Genomic DNA, 18927 nt, shown 5'->3' with positions numbered 1-18927 from the left:
TGCTGGGATTTTTTTTATAACTTTAAATTTATTTCAGCATATTATGGGGGTACAAAGGTTTAGGTTATGTATAGTGCCCTTGCCTGGCCCCCGCCCGAGGGGGAAACAAGAACAAGACAACCCAATTTTTAAAATAGGCCAATTATTTGAACAGAAGGGAGGTAGGTTCTACCAATGTGTTACTACTATAAATTAAATTATTTTATTGAAGTTATTTTGAATTATGCAGGTAGTAAAAATTTGGGCTGCAACCCTCTTAAGGTTAAGCTTGTGGTAAAAAAATCTTACAGGAGATACTTTTTGTCTTCCTAGTGCCATGTTTCAAATGGGAAAGTTTTTTGCTGTCTCCTTCTGTATAGTAGAGTTTGTTTCTTGTTCACTGTTAAATTCTAAGTGTAGTCATTTGGGACCGGAGCATTGCATCAGGATCTTCCATTGGATTCCCCATCTTTACCAGGCTCTGATGTTATGTGCGGTCCTCTGCACTCCATGCAGTTATAAAAACAGCATTTCAAGGTCTCCTAGATTTGGTGGATACCCCATGATGAAAATCAACTTCGGAGCTAGGTGTGGTGGCTGATGCCTGTAATCCTAGCATTGTGGGAGGCTGAGGAGGGAGGATGGCTTGAGCTCAGGAGTTGGAGATCAGCGTGAGCCAGCTACTCGGGAGGCTAAGGCAGGAGTATTGCTTGAACTCAGGAGTTTCAGGTTGCTGTGAGCAAACTGACGCCATGGCACTCTAGCCTGGGAGACAGACCAAGACTCTGTCTCATAAATAAATAAATAAAGCCTGAGAGTAAGAAAGAAAGCACTTAAAAAAAAAAAGCAAACTTTGGCACTCTGCAGTCTCCCAGGAATCCTGCTTGCGTACCACGTACACGCTTTCTCTAGGTACTAGGGATAGAGAAATAAATGACATAGTTTCTGCCCCGGAGAGCTCACCGGGGGAAGTGGCCACATAAGCAAATAATTATAATAATTCATTAATGGAGGCTGGCACAGGGTAGTGTAGGAAGCCAGAAGGAGGAATTGCATCTGAGAAAGGTCAGGAAGGGCTTTCAGGAAGAATAAGTATTAAGTTGGGTCTTGAAGGAGAGTAAGAGTTGCCTACATGAAGAAAGGAAGAGACCATATTTCATTTAGCAGAAGCAGCATCTGCAGAACTGAGGTGTATGCCCTGCTAGCCTCATCACACACCACTTGCCCACCAGCCCCGTATAGTGTCCAGTCACCTCCCAACCTGTTCCGCTCCTGCTATTGCTCAGATCCCATCTTCATCCAGCTTCCAGGACTTGCCTGTATGGTTTCTATCTGTGTTTACTCCTCTGGACTTCATGTTTCTGCTTAGCCTTTCTGGTGCTGGAATTGTGACCTTTCCCTATGATGTAAAAGTTGGTTTGCCTCTCAGGTCCCTGGCGTCTGTGTTGCTGAAGGTAAGAAGCTCCACCCTAAATGCTTTAGCAATCACCCAACCAAGCTGGCCCTGATCATACTAAGGCATGGAAGAAAACAGAATGTTCAGGGGAGAATTATTACCCTGGTATATTAGACAAGTGGTATGCAGGGGAGGTTAGGGACATGTCTGTGGAAGGCTTCTAGTTACATTCAGGGCTTTGCTAACCACGGAGACAGATCATGCGGTAGAGAGTAAAGAGACCTGTGATTAGATTTAGGAAACCTGAGTAAAGTCTTGGTTCCAATACTGGGTTTCTGTAACTTGCAGGATAAAGTCCAAACTCCACAGCCTGATATTACAGCTTTTTGTTATCTGATGATATTATAATTTATCTATCCTGATTTTTTCTTCTGATACTTCAACCCATGCACTTTGGCTTCAGCTACTTTGGACAACACGACCACGTACAGATACATTTTTTTTCTTTCACATTTCTGTGTCTTGGAATCTTTCTTTGCACCTGTCCCCATGATTTCCCCTCCTGGCCTTTTAAGTGCAACTTCAATTCTCAGCTAAGAGATCACTGAAGACTTTCTGAATTCTCTTCTTTTTTCCCCTCAACAAGGTGAGCTGCTCTGTCTTAACCATTTCCATGATGCCTTATATATCCTCTATTTGACCTAGAGTTCTGTTTCTGTCCATGATTTCCTTGCTTATTTTCTGCTTGGGGGATCTGTCCCATTCTGTCAGTGCAGTGTTGAAGTCCCCGGCTATTACAATGCTTCTGTTTATCATTTTGTTTAGATCAAGTAGGGTTTGCTTTATAAATCTGGGCACGCCTGTGTTAGGTGCATAAATACAATTGTTATATCTTTTTGTTGAATTTTTCCCTTCACCATTATATAATGACCATCTTTGTCGTTCTTTACTTTTGTTGATTTGAAGTCTATGTTATGAACTGCCTCAAATCCGCCTCCCTGACCAACAGGGTCAGGAGATTTTTCTGCAGGCAAAATGAATAGTGCATGAGGGGTGTGAGCATTATTGTGTGTTTGGGGTGGAGTGGAACGTACACAAGTGCAGTGAGAAATCATGCTAGTACATACATCCCATGATCAAAATATGGCAGGTAAGTCCTCCCAGGGCAATGATTTTAGTATTATAATGAACTAGGGATTAATATTGGTCATTTTTTCAGCTTTGCTCACAGGCTCAGTGGGTCTTTGGACACAGTCTGTGGTGAAGAATCATTTATCTTGTCTTTTCTGGGCACACAGGTGGTGTGAGACTTTGTAGGAGGTTCTGCCATTCTTGGGAACAAAATTCAGAACAGAATGCATCGATACTACAGAAAGTTATGAAGTTCTGGTCAGAAAATTTTGCTAAAGAGTTCTCTATTTTCTCCTTGATTGAGAGTGTAGCTGGGCTCAAAGTCACTCAGAGTTGCGAGCCCTAGCTGAAGATTCATTTGAAATATGAGGGAACCAACAACATTATTGAGAAAACATTTTCTTGCTTATAGAACCGGTTACAGTAACCAGGCTCTGACCTTTAGCTTTTGGGTGATTTTACACTGGTGGGTGTCATGTGCTAATCTGTGTATAATGCAGTTCTAAATACTTTGTGCAGGGCAGATCTGGTCTTGAAAAATTCCCTCAGTGTTTGCATGTCTAAGAAAGTCTTTATTTCTTTCTCATATAAGAGACTTAGTTTTATAGGATACAAAATTCTAGGCTGGCCTTTATTCTGTTTGAGAACACTGAGAATGGGGCCCCAATCCTTTCTGGCCTGTAAGGTCTCAGTTGAGAAGCCTTCAGTTAGTCTGATGGTATTCCTTTGTAAGTTACCTGCTGCTTTCACCTTACGGCATGTAGGGGTGCCTCCTTCATGTTTACTTTGGCCAGTCTGATGACTATGTGTTGTGGTGTTTGCCTCTTTATGATGAATCTCCCAGGGGTCCTTTTAGCTTCTGGTACCTGGATATCTAGATTTCTAGCAAGGCCAGGGAAATTTATCTTCAATTATTCCCTCAGATAGGTTTTCCAACCCTTACATATTTTCTTCTTTGCCCTCAGGGATGCCTATCATTCTTATGTTAGGCCTCTTCACATAATCCCATATTTCTTGTAGGCTTTGTTTATTTCTCTTACTTCTCTGTTCTTTCTCTTTGACTGACTTGTTTATCTCAAAGGTGTTGTCTTCTAGCTCTGAGATTCTTTCTTCTGCCTGATCTAGCCTACTCTTAAGGCTTTCTACTGTGTTTTGTATTTCCTTGAATGAATTTTTCATTTCCAGAAGTTCTGTTTAATTTTTTTTTAATAATTCAATTCCTTTAGTAAATTTTTCATTCATTTCCTGCATTGTTTTTGTGGTTATTTTGTGTTCGGTTTCATTTTCTCTTGTATTTCATTGAGCTTCCTTACAATCCATATTTGGAATTCTTCATCTGTCATTTCAAACTTTTCGTTTTGGTTGGTATCCATTGTTAAGGAGTTACTGTTTTCTTTTGTGAGTTTCCTTTCATGTTGAGCTGATTTTTTATGTTTCCAGAGTTCTTTCTCTGATTCCTTCTCATCTGGCTTCTCGGTTGAGACCTGGGGGTGCTGGGCCTGGCTTATGGCCTGTCTCTGTGTCCCCAAAGATTGATCCTTGAGTGAGCCAGGGAGAGGAGTGCTGATCCTGAGTTGCCTGTGGGGTGTTCTAGCAGGTTTGGTTACCTCTTGGGTTACCTCTGACCTGCTGTCTTCACTTCTTCCCAATAGTGTGTAGTGACTTAGGTCCCCCAGCTTAATCTCAGTGATGGTGGGTAGTACTTGTGAGTGTGAATCAGCCACACTCTGTTTGCTTGAATTGGAAGATGCTATGATGAACTATATCTTTGTTCTCCTTGTCATTATTTGATGTTTGTATGATAGAGACAGCTGCCAAGATGTCCTTTTGTGTCTGTGGTAGACTCTGGTCCCCTAGGTGGAGTACTTGAGTGACCAAAGCTTCAGAAGGGACCCTGTAGCTCCCAGGAGGTTTCTTGATCTCCACCACCATGGAGGTGGGGCGAGCAACATGGTTAGGTTGTGGGAGCTTGAAAGGCTTTTCAATGCCTCAGTGGGGCTCACACATTGCTTTTCTGGCCACTAGGGGGAGCTTCTGGTAGGAGAGTCAGGACAAGCTGTCCCAGCTGGGCGAGCTGTATGTGGGCGAGGGGGATAACACTTGTATGCTAAGGCCCCGGGCTGGGATCTTTCCACTCTTATCCAGTAGCACGGTTTTTCTGTGGGGAGGGTTAGGCACTCCCCCAAATGGCTACTCCTTGGACTCCCACACACCCTGTAAAATTGAATCAATAAATGCTGTAAAGGCTGTGCAAAGTGACCTCCCTGTCTGTAGGTGGCACTTGTCAGAAGGAATAAGCATGTTGTTTTTGGGTCCTGTGACCAGCTCTAGTCCCTCAGGAGAAGCACTCAAATGCCCCAGGTGGTGGGTGGGGCCCTGGAACTTCCAGATGAGTCCTTGTTCTCTGCCACAGCAAAGGCAGGTAGGGGAGTGTGGCTGGGTGGGGCTGGGGTGTATGAGCTTGCCCTTAGCCTCCACAAGAGCTGGCAAGGTAGCTATTTTGCCAAGGGTCAAAGGTCTGCTCCCAGCTTCTGAGCAGAGCCACCAGGGAGGGGCTGAAGTGACCCCACCCAATCAGAAAGTCTGCTTCTGGAGGCAGGTCCATCTGAGAGTCACAATGTGGCAGTCTGCAGTGGGCCTCGCTCCTCTCTCCTCGTCTCTGCTCCCCAATCTTACTCTGGCATCTGCCAGCAAACAGGAGCCCAAGCCAGCCGAGCTCCCCCATGACTGTGCTGTGGGCTGGGAGGTTTCCCCATCCAGGATCCCATCCTGACCTGAGAGTGTGGGCCTCCCATGGGAGAAGGGGTGCCCCATGAACATGCCACAGCTAGGACCCACACTGTGCTCTCCCCGCAGATCTGTCCACATGGGCTCCCTCACCTCCTGAGACCAAGAGAATCAATCCCTGACCATGCCAGGGAGATGTGCACTGGTCCTGAGTCACCATCGGGGTGCCTGAGCAGGATCAATGTCCTTCTGCCTCAGGGTGTGTGCTGCTCTGATGGAGCCACTAGGGAAGCAGCACCAGGGAGGGCTGGTTAGCAGGGAGCTCACAGTCTGAGCACCCCTCAGTCCATTGCAAGACCCCAAAAGGAAAGGCCTGAACCCAACTCTCTGTGAAAGCCTCTTGTGGTACTCAACTGTCTCTCTCAGCAGCTGTAGGGGGTGGGGAGAAGGGGAGGAAATGAGTCTGTCCGGAGGAATGCTAGCACTCTGTCTCCAACCCTCTCTCTGGGTGGCAGTCGGCCAAGTATGTCCAGGCTATGGAGTCACGCAGATCACCTGGGACCCACTGGACCCCTCTGGCTCCTGCAGTCTGGGCCAGAGTTGGGAAATGTCTGTGTGGGAACAAGGAGGACAAACCCTGAGGCACTGAAATCTCCCTTTTTGCTGGGCTCCAAGCCTCTCAGGGGTGGATCTTTGCCAATACCTCGCTCCTTCTTATTCTGCACTAAGACTTCTTCCCATGGAGTCTCCCGAAGGCTCTGGACCCCTTCCTTCAGACCCACATCTGATCTGTTTGTCTGTCTTTTGCTTTCTTCTCTTTCATCTAAAACTGTTCTTTCTTACTGAGACATTTGGGCAGCTGGTGTCCTTCTGAATCTTTAGTTGATTTCAGACGCTGCATCATTTTATCCATCTTATAATTTTTCTGCTACAACCTAGTTCTGTCACACGCTGTCACTAGTCTCTTTTCTATACCTTCTAGGTTGGCCGTTTTACAAACACAGCAGCTCTCTTGGCACATAGAGGGCCCAACTAAGGATCTAGCTTGATGGGAACTGGGAATAAATCATTAACTTTGTGGAACTCATCATTTGGGGTTTCAGTGACAGCAAACTTCTTTTCATTTTCCTGTTCCACTGTCTCTTAGACACCTGTGTGGTTTCATTTCTTCTGTTCTAAGCCTCGGTGTCTGCCTCAATGACATCTTCATCATCAGTTCCTCACTTACTTTCCTTATCTGCCAAATCTTCTGGCATAAGGATTCCTCTATGTATGGCCTTTTCCGCTTGGCATTCCCTTATTAGCTCTGTGAGGAGCAGAGTGAACTAGAGAAAAACAGCATTGCAGGCGCACACTAAGACACAAATTCCCTGCCCTCTCCGAAACCCACCTTAGGCGGGACACCCGTTTGGCACCTATCAAGTATCTGGTACATGCCAGGTATTGTGCTGGGGCCAGGGGACAAAGTTGAATAAAGGCCTCAAGAACCTCACAATCCACAGTGGCACCATCCAGTATGGTGGGCACCGATCACATGTGGCTACTTGAGTTTGATTCACTAAAATTAAATGCAATGAAGGATTCAGTTCCTCAGACACACCAGTCAGCACATTTAAAGTGTGCAACAGCCACATGTGGCTAATGGCTACGGTTTTGAGTCCAGCACAGACAGAACATTTGCATCATCGACAAAGGCTCTCTCGGACAGTGCTGGTCTACAGGGAAGGCAAACGTGCCAGGCAGCCGAGGGAGGGGAGCCAGGTACCGATCTCTACCCAGGAGGGCCTGTGATAAGAGAGGAGCAGAATCCACATTCCACAGTCAGCTCAAAATTACTGTTGTACCGTAGATGCGGCTGTAAACACGACACAGAAGCTTCCCACATTCCCTGAGTTTTCATTCTATTTGTGGTGACAGATGATAAAGAAACATGGCATCAGGTGACTTAAGTGTGAAGGAGACAGTAGAGCAGGATGAGAGGATGGAGCGTTGACGGTGGGGGTGGGGGTGATACATGTCCAGGGAGACACATTTGAGCAGAGCCCTGACTGCCATGGGAGAGTGGGTGGTGTGAGTATATGTGGGGAGAACATGAGCGTGAGCTTGGAGGGTTTGGGAAACCTCAGGAAGGCCTGAGTGGTCAAGTGGAGTGAGCTAGGTGGAGAGTGGTAGGAAATGAGCAGGGGTGAGTAGAAACCAGTGGACTCCAAACTGATCATCTCAAACTCCTAGCAGTAAAGTAGCTTTGGAGCATGCACCCCTAGCAGATGTATGTTTAGACAGTCTCCATGTACTATTATCAGCATATTAACAAAGCATAATTTCTATCTGTATACATAAGTCACCATCAATACAGGTTCTAACATTTTCTCACTTTACTCCAATGGGTCATGTGCCCAAAGGACTGGAGCTGAGAGGCAGCACTTTTCCTAGAAAGCCTCAATGTTGCCTGAAGGGATTATTTATGTTGTTGCCATGGAACAGGTTTGAGGCGAATTGGACATTAACTTGTTTTCCTGAAATCAGTGGTTACGAGTTCCAGATTAAACCCCGTTAGTTATAATTAAAGACAGTATAAATTCTCTAGATAGCCGGACTCCAGTGAACTGTGGTGTACAGTTAATTAGGCACATGACTTGGGGACTAAATTCAGGAAGAAGGAACAATGTTTCCTTAGGTAAAGCTGCGGAAACAGCATGATGTATTTAGAAAATCCATTTATTTAGAAATGGCAGTGGAGGAAGGAGCGTGTGTGCGATCCTTAGCAGTGGCTGTGCAGACTCCGCACCAACATGCTTATTAAAGGAACACGGCTGCAGTGGAAAAAACCTTCACCTCATTAAAAGGCAACAAAAATACCAACAAAAATAAAAACACATAAAAACCCTGAAAAATATAACTTTTCTCCCACATCTTCTCCTGGCTCACCTGGTGCAGCATTAGTGTCCCCCACACCGTCTGCCGGCTGGCCTGGTGGCGGTTTCTACTGTGTCCTGTGCTGGTGGACTGGTGCTGTCCTTTCTCACACCCTCTAATGGCTGGCCTGGTGAGGGACTCTCCTGTGTTCTGTGGTGGGGGACTGGTGCCGTCCCTTCTCACGCCCTCTGCCGGCTGGCCTGGTCGCGGCCTCTCCTGTGTACTGTGCTGGCAGATGGGTGTGTCATTTCTGACGCCCTCTGCCGGCTGGCCTGGTCGCGGCCTCTCCTGTGTACTGTGCTGGCAGATGGGTGTGTCATTTCTGACGCCCTCTGTCGGCTGGCCTGGTGGCGGCCCCTCCTGTGTCCTGTGCTGGCGGACAGGTGCCTTCCTTTCTCACGCCCTCAGATGGCTGGCCTGGTGGGAGGTTCGCTCAAGTCAGGAGTTCAAGACCAGCCTGAGCAAGAGCGAGACCCCGTCTCTACTAAAAAAAATAGAAACAATTAGCTGGCCAACTAAAAATATATAGAAAAAATTAGCCAGGCATGGTGGCGCATGCCTGTAGTCCCAGCTACTCGAGAGGCTGAAACAGTAGGATTGCTTGAGCCCAGGAGTTTGAGGTTGCTGTGAGCTAGGTTGATGCCACAGCACTCTAGCCTGGGCAATAGAGTGAGACTCTGTCTCAAAAAAATAAAATAAAATAAAAATATGGCCGGGGGCGGTGGCTCACGCCTGTAATCCTAGTCCTCTGGGAGGCTGAGGCGGGTGGATCGCTCGAGGTCAGGAGTTCAAGACCAGCCTGAGCAAGACCCCGTCTCTACTAAAAAAAAATAGAAATAAATTATCTGGACAACTAAAAATATATATATAGAAAAAATTAGCCGGGCATGGTGGCACATGCCTGTAGTCCCAGCTACTGGGGAGGCTGAGGCAGAAGGATCGCTTTGGCCCAGGAGTCTGAGGTTGCTGTGAGCTAGGCTGACGCCACGGCACTCACTCTAGCCCGGGCAACAGAGCGAGACTCTGTCTCAATAAATAAATAAATAAAATAAAAAAATAAATAAATAACTTGCTTTTGGCCTTACCATTGTGAAATGTGGTTAACTTGTGTTCTCCATTCTTAAAACTCTCATTATGTTCCATGCATAATTCAAAGTCTCTAACTACTTCTGAGGCTCCTTATTTAAGTTAATATACATTCTCCCCATTCACTAATATTGTACAGATTGTCAACAATAGGTCAGAGAAAAATATTTTTGTCTTCTAAAAACATGACCTGTGCAGAAGACAGTATAATTACAGTTAGCTTACAAAAACTAAATTCATTCTTTTAATTCCAGAAACTCAGTAATTGTATGAAACCAGGTATGTCTTTTTATGTACCAATGATGCTACTAAAAAGAAGAAAGTGTGAAAGTATTTTTTCTGCTTAAGAATACTATATAGTTCTCAGGTATTTCTAGCTTCCCTAAAAGTTAAGTATGGTTTCTAACCTGAAATGGAGAGAGGGCAGGTAAACTGACTTACCACCTATCAACATAGAGTAAAGCCCACCACATAACATGGCCTGCCCACCCACACACCACCTACACATAGCATCCAGCCAGCATATTAGTACCTCTCAACTGGGACAGCCAAGGCTCATCAGACATTAAGGAAAGCTACCCCAGCAAACTAATACTAATCAAGGGAAAATGAGAGGATTATTGAATATAGGATTACTGAATTGTATTAAGATATTATCTATGTGGCAGGCAATGCTCTAAACATTTTCCATATATTAACTCAATGCTGACAGGAATCCAATGAGGTAGATACTATGTCTATATTTTGCCATAAAGATGACAAAGCACAGAAAAATTAACTTGCCTAGACTCAAACAGCAGTAAGCAATGGAGCCAGGCTCAAGAGTCTATGTTTTTCACTCGTACCATACACTACAGCTCATCATGAAAAAGGGAGATCAAAATGCATGGGCTGAGGAAACAAAATGAAGGGAACAGAAAAAAACTTGGAAAAAAAATTAAAACTATAATTCATATCCTGAGAGATGTGATAAGATACTGCCTCTATAGAATAAGAGTAAAATGATGTGGAAAAAGACCCATTAGAGAATCAAGAAGTCTTGGAGAATAAAATCCAATAAAAACTAGAATAAACAGTGAATAAAATGATTAGAAAAAACAATCAAAGAAATCTTTTCTTCAAAGTAGAACTAAAATACAAACTTAGAAGTTACCAGTAGAAGAGGTTCAACAATGGACTAACAGAAATTGCAGAATCAGAACAAAGAAAATGGGGGGAGTAAGGAACGTATCAAATAAAATTTTCCAGAATGGAGAACTTCCCAATACCCTAATCAAAGAATGAAAACAGGCCCACACCAAGGCATGTCACCATGGAATATAAGACTGGCAGGAAGAAGAAGAGCTTCCAGAGAGAAGAACGTAATGGCACTAGATTTCTCAATGGAACACAGGAGGCTCCAAGACAAAACAGCAGTGCCTGCAACATCCTAAGGGGAAATTCACACCGGCCCCATTAAAGGCAATTTCAGAAATGCAGGGAGGTAAAAAGTTGACCTCTCATGTTCCCATTCTTAGGAGGATACTAGAAAATGGAACACAATGAAAGAAGCATAAGCTAAAATAGCAAAGTATGGGATCCAGGAAATAATGGAAATAACATAAGTCTAGAAAAGAGACAAGATGAGTGTGTGACAAACCTAGGTTATAGCAGAAAAATTATAAGGTGGATAAAATGAGCAAGAACCTGGAAAAACTATGGATACAGAAGGAAAATTAGGCAAGAGAAAAATATAAGGTAATGATTAACTCAAGGTGGAACCAAAAGCTGTATCACAAGGAAATCTTATCACAATACATCTAGCTTTACGGGTTCAGATGGCGATATAACCATTTGGAAGGAATCGGTAAGAGGAAGGGAAGGAGGTATAGCTCATATCTTCATTTATCATGAAGGAAGGCAATTTTGACTCAAGGTTTAATTATTGATAAACATCGATTATTACTCAATATGCAAATTAACTTCTAAATCTCTTAATCATAAGTTTTTAACCAAGGACATATGTTCCTTTGATAATTTTTCTTTAGTTTATTGATTGAAAGCATTTTTTTAACAAAAAGAAACCAACAGAAGGGATATAATTGTATTTTGAAAGTCCAGGCCTTCATCCCTTTTCCCTGGTTCTTTGTATTCAAAGATGCTGTTTAGCGGGTTCTGTTCTTCATTTTCTCTCTCGTTCGTTTTCCAGGTCTCTTCTACAGAAAGAGAAAAACCACATCTGGTCACACAGCAGCTTGAGAACACACAGCAGAAGAAAGGGGAGAGCAGCTGTTGGGTGGGACAGGAGGCTGGGCTGCCCCTCGCCTGGGGCCCCAGTTCACTTACATTTGATCCTTTCTTCCCAGGCCTCTTGAGGCCCCTGCCATGAGCTGTCTTGGCCCGGAAGCTAGACACATCATCGTAGCTCTCACGAGTGTTCCACTTTGAACCTTTCTTCTTTCCACCAAAACCAAATTTCTGGTTTTTATATCGTCGTTTAGCACTGGGCCTGAACAAAAGTGGTCCTCTGGGTTACTGCAGCACTGGAAACCCTGATGAATCTTATGGCCCAGCAATACCCTCCATTTCCTTTCTGTAAGCAAAGCCCCTTAGGCACTTTGGTAACCCAGAATTTCAAACTTGGCCCTACAATCTTATTCTATAAACTCTCCATGCAAGCTCATCTTGCTCATCTATTTGCCCTTCTAACCACCAAGGCAGGAAAGCAAAGCAAGAAGCAGGAAAGGCTCTACATTATATTATGTGGCCTCCTGCTATCTTTGGAAAGCTTTCTATTTTAACTAAATATGGCTAAATCACCATCAGTTGTTTCTAGTTGTTTCTATATATGTAAGGGTATATAAATGCAGTTAGCATTCAAATGTAATATATTGTAAAACTGGTCATCCCACAGGAATCTCAAATGCAGCATCTCCAAAATCACATGTCATCTCCCTTCCTGGACTGGCTTTCCCTCCTGGACATATGCCCTACCTTGAGTTTGGTGCTGCCACCATCTACCTACCCCCCAGGCCAAACACCTGGGAGTCACCTTGATTCTTCCTTCTTTCATTCTCTATGCCCAGTTCAATTACTGAGTCCCACTAACTTAACCTCCTAAACCTTTCCTCAATGCTTTTTCTCTTCTCCCTCCATTACCACTTTCAGGTCATGATCATTGCTCATCTGGACTTTTGCAAAAGTCCCCTCCTCAAGTTCCCTGCTTTCTTCTAATCCATCATTTACACAAGTACCCCTGTAATCTTTTAAAGACATGAACATGATCTGCTCACTGTTGTGTGTGCAACCCACGAATGTCTCCCCACTGCCTACAAAGCCTAAGCACCTCAACAAGGCAGACCAACAGCCCAGGTCCCCCAGCCCCATCGCTGCACTCCTGGCCTCGCACTGAGCTCTCAGTGACACCAATGCCTGCTGCTTCTCACACACAAACCTCTCTTCACATCTCTACACTTCTGCTCATTCAAGTGCTTCCTTCTTGCCAAAACTGGCTTCTCTCCTACTTTCCTGGTCAATTCTTACTCATCCTTCAGACTGAGCTTAGGTGAGACCCTCCTCCAGGAAGCCATCCCCAGACTGCATCAGCTGTTTCTAAAATGTGTCTCCATACTACTCCCTATGTGTGTCCATCACTGCAGTTACTGTATTACATAGAAATTATCATGTCCCCTAGGCCTGGTGTCTAAGAATGCAGAAAGGTGACTAGAAAGACGCTAACAGCCAACATTTTCTCTTTTAATCTTCATAGTACTATGAGGTACATACTATTTGCTCATTTTAGGAGTTGAAGCAATTAACATTTAGACAGGCACAGTGACTTGCTCATAGCTACCGTTCTTCCGAGTAGCAGAGTCAGGACCTAGACCTAGGTGTGTACTCTTAACCATCACACTGTGTGATGGGGAATCAGCACTTACTCAGCAGTCACTTACAGTGTGCCAAATACTTAAAAGGACCTTATTTCAACCTTCAAAGGCTGGCATGGCTAAAAGACCCATCCCACGTCATTATAAGTTGTGGCCACAGGCAGCAGTTGCATCTCCTGATGCTGAGGATGCTCTGTGCGGGGCTGCCTGCCACACTCAAGAGCTATTGGCCTTTTACACACCACAAAACCAAACCAACCAAGCAGAACAGTCTTACCCCTTCTTCATCTGCTTGCCCTTAGCTCCTGCCTTCTTGTCCTGTGAAATGGGTTTCTGATCTCCCTCAAGGAAATCCAGTTTATCAGAGAAGCCTGTGAATGAAGAAGTATTATGATCAGCACCATTATATTTTAAGAAAGCGTAAACCTCAAAATTAGTCTGTTATTTACTAAATTGATCTTAAAAGGCACATCTTGCTCCCCACTCAGTCCCAAAACTTAGCTTCAATAGTTTCAGATCAATCAAGAAGGCTCCAAAGCACTGTATGTTAAAATTAACTCTAAGGTACCTGGTACATTTCTTCCCCATATCCTTAGCAGAGAGACATACTGACCTTTCTGATATTTCTTAATGGCATTCATCATGTGTGCTTTCTCCTGCTGCCTCTTCTGAAGAACCTCTGTTTGCACCTGTGATGTGGACACAAGGACAGTTAATTCCATTTTAAGCCATTACTCAAAGTGTCTATATTCTCTTAATAACAACTCTGTGATTAATACCACTGCCATTTAACATTTACTATGTGCCAAAAACTAAATTATGGGGTCTAAGCATATGTTCAATTTATCTTTGTAACAATTCAGTGAAGTGAAATTCTTATCCCCAAAACTGAAGCACTGAGAGGCAATCTAACTTGCCCAAGTCACAAGGTGAGAAAATGCTAAGCCGAGATTCCCATCCAGGCAGTCTGACTCCAAAGCCTGCACTGTTACCCTATTATTCAATCCTGCCGACAAAACTGTAGGAAATCATGTTTAGTCTACACGCAATTTTTCCCATTAATTATATCTGGGCAGATCAAATATCTAACCCACTGTTACTAGCCAAGAAAGCACCAAAAGAGAAGAGGAAAAAATACTTCCATGAAACAGATAAGGAGAAAGCTTCAAGGACAAAAGGAGACATCTAATACTCTAATGCAGGCTTTCTCAATCTGGACACCACCGACGCTGTGGACAAGATAAGTCTTTGTTGGTGGTGGGGGCCTGACCTGCACTGCAGGATGTTTAGCAGCATCCCTGCCCTCCACCTACCAGATCTAAGTAGATCCCTCCCCACAAGAAGAGAGAACCAAAAATGGCTCCGGACAGTGACAAAAGTCACCTGGGGGGCAAATTCACCCCCAGTTGAGAACCACTGTTGTAAGGTTTCTTAAAATTAGAAATAGTAAGCTAATAGGCCTGAGATTTTGTTTTTTACGAATTAGGTTAGGTTAAACTAATTGCTGATCTCTTTGAGATAATCTCAACCATCCACCTCCAGATCAGAGATAAATCCACAGAAGACCTCTTATAGAGGACAGGACGCTAGTCTATTCTCGCTTTGCTGAGGATATATCAGTGAAATGTCTCCAAATGTGAACAAAGGTTCTGCAGTTTGTATCACAAGCGTTCATGTACAAAACGCTGACAAAGTCTTAACACCCAAGCCAATCCTCCTCACATTCATCTCTTCACACAATCTTAACTTTAATTCCCATGATCTTCTTACTTGGGTGACCATGAAACATAAAAGGAAAACCAAGAAAAGTTTTATGGTATGCCTAATCTGGTTTCACATTAGAACTCAGACATTCATGGTTTGAACACACAGGCCCCATTTGTTTTCTTTCAGGCTGGATGACAATCATTAGTACAATTTCTTCAGGGACTTAACAATCACATAGGCCCGTGAGACCCAAACCAGGATGCATATCAGCATACCCTGGGAAGCTTCCTGGAGAAGGGCAGAAAACACACACAGATTCCCAGAGATGCTGAAGGCTAGACATCTGTCTTGAAAAATTTCCCCTGCTGATTTTCTTGGTGAAGTCAGGGTTGGAAATCTCTGATCTGGACCCAACTCTTCACTGCATGGGTGTGAAACTAGAGTCCAGAGAGGTGAATGGCTCTCCTGAGTCCCCACGCTACTCCTGATGGCGAGCTGCTGTCAAAGCAAGATCCAGCTCATGACCACTAGCACACGCTCCACTGTGAGACAATAAATGCAAGATCTAGCACACAGGGCATGGGGCTAAGAAGACCATGGCCATCTGATCTGACAAAGACACCTGGCCTCATCCTGTTCCCTGCACATTTTCCTGCTCACCTTCTTTCCATATTTCCTAAGTGCTCGCAGTTGCTTAGCCTTTTCAGACCTCTCCATGGCAGCCTGTTTAGTCTGCAGCTTCTGTCGAATCTGAAACAAAAAAAGTTGTCGGTTTTTGTTATTTGTTATTTTAATCTGCACCCCACTACTTAGGGTGCACTGGAACAGGGAACAGATACTCCAAGTTCTGGAAACTGTGGAACTTGTAAACCATCTATTCCAACCCCTCTGTTTTATACACATTATGCCCAAGGGACCAAAAGTGTCAGTGGTGGAGCCAGAGGTTCAAAGTGAACTTCCCACTTCCACTGTGCTGTCTGGGAGGGAAGACTGACTTCTCCCCATTCCTACTGTCCGCACACTGAGGTTAAACCAGCGTGCAGACTCAGTGCCCTTCTCCAATGTACCACACACACAACAAACTCAAGCAGATACCTGGCCTCTTCCATCACACATACACATTTCAGTGAAAGGATGAGAAGCTGTCAGTGTGAACTTGTACAGAATTCACAGTGAGAATTTGTATAGAGACATGTCTGGGCTCACCTCTAGATTAGCTTCCCTGGGTACCACCAAGACAAGAGCTCCCTAAAATCCACCTTGAGATGCAAGAGTACTATTAAATTATACAGTTGTCTCTTGGTATCCATGGGGGATTGGTTCCAGGACTCCCCACAGACACTAAAATCCACCAATGCCACAATATTTGCATGTAACCTATGCACAGTCTCCGGTATACTTTAAATCATCTCTGGGATTACTTGCAACACCTAATGCAATGCCTAAACATCACTTCATTCTCATGAATTCAACACAGTACTCAGCACATGGCAAATTCATGTTTTGTTTTTGGAACTTTGTGGAATTTTTTTTTTTACCAGTTAATTGATTCGTGGTTGATTGAATCCACAGATGTGGAAACCATGGATTCAGAACCCATGGATTCAGAGGGCCAGCTGTATCTTGGATTGGATGTTGGCAATTCTCTTCCTCTCAAAGTTAAATGAGGACTAAGTTCTACCTAACTCTAAATTATACTACCTCTGAGTCACACATTAATCCTTCATTTTATAGAAGAGAAAACTGAGGCGCAGAGAAAAGTTATTGTCTACAATTCATAGCTCTGTTCACTGGCAATGGCCAGACAAGAACTGTTGCCTTCTCTACCAACCACAGCATGACCATGCCAGCTAGAAATGCAAAGGGTCATCTTTACCTTGGGAACCAAATTTCTCACAGTACTTTTCCTCTTGATTGTTAATACTGAAAACGTCATCCTTATATTTATTTAACTGGTGGTGACTGACATGACTCTGAAGTAGACAATCTCTGGAAGAGATAACTGTCCTCTGACAACACGTTCCCCATTTTTGGGCTTGTACCCAATAATGTATTAGGTACTATAAGTAATCCCGGAGACGAGCCAGCTGAATACACTTGAGTACAGAGCCTTGGCTTTCCAGATAAAAACTTCCCTGTATCTTACCTTCTGCATCTGCTGATCAGACTTGGCCATTTCTGCAAAATAATCAGTGGGCCGCTTGGTAGGGACTTTGAGCTGGTGGAGGCGGGGTAATACTGCAAGCACTGCGGCCTGGGCTTGACGGTAGCTGAGATTGTAGGACAAAATGTGAAATGAAGTAAGGGAAAGAAGTCTTAGGTTCCTTCTCACTGTCTCTCATGAGTTATCCAAGCTCAGAAGGACTCTCAATATCTGACCTCCACTGGCAAGAATGAACAAACAAAAACTGGATTAAACCTCACTAATTTTGTCTTAATTTTGTCTACGACAAATTTAGCTGCACACCATTTTTGAAAGGGGGGGTTGGATTTTGCTAAAAATAAATTAGTATTTTAAGAGAATGACCCCCCTAAACGTACCCATTAACACACAAACTAATGTCAATTATAGATTCTTATGTAATCTCAATAAAAGTCCACACAAGAAATTACCATAAGCAAAATGTTGTTCTAATAACTGAATGCACACACTCAAAAAAACTTTAACACGGAATATTTCAAAATAGCCCACAGACTGAATCGTGACTGGTGGACCAAGGAACTCTTCTTTCAACCAGGGAGAATAGAATCTCTTAGCTCTTCTTAGTCAAAAGAAACAGTCCTCCCCACTCATGGGCTATGCTAGCTCCCTGCTCCTTCTGAGGAGTGCAGGCTCACTACTTTCCTCTCTACCCTGGGCTCTAGCACAAGGACTCTCATATTCTCCAGCATTTGAAAATGAACGTACAAACTCATCTCCCGCTGGAAGTCGTCTTCTGGATTAACAGCTCTCTGGTCCTTGTTCTGCGGTGTTGGCACCTCAAATCCACTGACCTCCGGTACCGGACCAAGGGTGACATCAAGCCTTTCAACCCATTCCAGATCTCGCTTGAACTCAGCCAAACACTGCTTCAGACCATTCTAGAAAATTCAGACAGTAAACTCATAAGGGAGCCCTGAATTTGTCTTTTCCAAGCCCAGGGTGCTAGGCCAACGGATAAAACGCTAACCCCCAATACCAAGACAGGTGATTGACCCTCTTAACAATGCGCGAGTTGCGTCTTTCCTGGGACAAGAATCGGTCTCTCGAGCACAACAGTGCCTTGCGAGCATCCCCTTCCGCGTTCCCCTTGGCCCAGCGCCCGAGCTCACCACGTCGTTCACCGCCTTCTTCGGCCCCTCTAGCACGACATTGAGGCCTGGCTTCAGAAGCCCTCGGGAAAACGCATCCTGCAACTGCAGGACACAACGGCAGTCAGTGCCAGAGGAGAAAGGCCCCCTCTCCCGCGCCCAGCCCACGAGCTCGGCTGACACCTACCTCTCTGTCTGTGACGAGAGAATCATCGGAATCCGAGTCCGAACCTGAGAGCGGTGGAGTGTCCATCTAGCAGCAAGCAGCACGTACGTCCAACAGCTCCGTTAAACAGCAGAGTAGCCCGAGGCCCCCGCGGCTGACAGAGAGCGGCCCTCGCCGCTGCTGCCTGCCTTCGGCCCCCAACTCTCACGCCGCGGCTCCACGTGGACTCCAGCCGCACCAGCCCCAACAACCCGGAGCTACAGCTCAACTTTTTGATCGGAACTTCCGCTTCCGGCCTTAGACCCACACTTCCGGTTCGTCGTTGCTATAGGAACCACCCAGCGTTTGAAAGTGCCGGGTTGCTCGGCATCCGCAGGGGTAGTACTTCTCGATACGTGCGTGCTCTGGTGACCCAGAGAAGAAGCGACAGGTAGGAGGGGGCACCCGGGGGGTCTCCTGGAAGAAACAGAAGCCGCGAGGAAGCAAAGGACGGGGGAGAAGGCAGCGCCGTCGCGGGGGGGGGGGGAGAGTTCGGGGGGGGCGGTGCGGAGGAGGACTCCGGGGCGGGGTCAGGGGCGTGTCCTGGGGGCGGGACGGGAGGGCAGGGGCGTGCCCTGATGGGGCGGGGCGGGGGTCGGGGGCGTGTCCGGCGGGGCGGGGCG

General features: G+C 45.1%; 2 protein-coding genes across 7 annotated transcripts in view; one reads left to right on the top strand and one right to left on the bottom strand.

Moving 5' to 3' along the window:
* Positions 1–11239: 11239 nt before the first annotated feature.
* On the bottom strand, positions 11240–18552 carry EBNA1BP2 (EBNA1 binding protein 2). The gene is made up of 9 exons (XM_045545676.1): positions 18287–18552; positions 18121–18204; positions 17717–17889; positions 16955–17078; positions 15469–15558; positions 13715–13790; positions 13379–13472; positions 11561–11723; positions 11240–11430 (listed from the first exon to the last, which is right to left on the bottom strand). The coding sequence occupies exons 1-9, from the start codon at positions 18350–18352 to the stop codon at positions 11380–11382; spliced, it is 921 nt and encodes a 306-aa protein (XP_045401632.1). The 5' UTR covers positions 18353–18552; the 3' UTR covers positions 11240–11379.
* Positions 18404–18927, top strand: part of CFAP57 (cilia and flagella associated protein 57) — a 69004-nt gene continuing 68480 nt past the window's right edge. For 4 of the 6 annotated variants that reach the window (XR_006733878.1, XM_045545670.1, XM_045545674.1 and 1 more), the window contains exon 1: positions 18404–18695. The gene's annotated coding sequence lies outside the window, so the exon portion shown is untranslated. The remainder of the gene's footprint in view (positions 18696–18927) is intronic. The other 2 variants (XM_045545671.1, XM_045545673.1) reach the window with 2 other exon arrangements.

The sequence above is a fragment of the Lemur catta genome, chromosome 3 (assembly GCF_020740605.2).
Source record: "Lemur catta isolate mLemCat1 chromosome 3, mLemCat1.pri, whole genome shotgun sequence".
Lineage (NCBI taxonomy): Eukaryota > Metazoa > Chordata > Mammalia > Primates > Lemuridae > Lemur > Lemur catta.
Note: the sequence above shows the minus strand (reverse complement) of the source record. Positions and strands in the feature narration are given on the sequence as shown.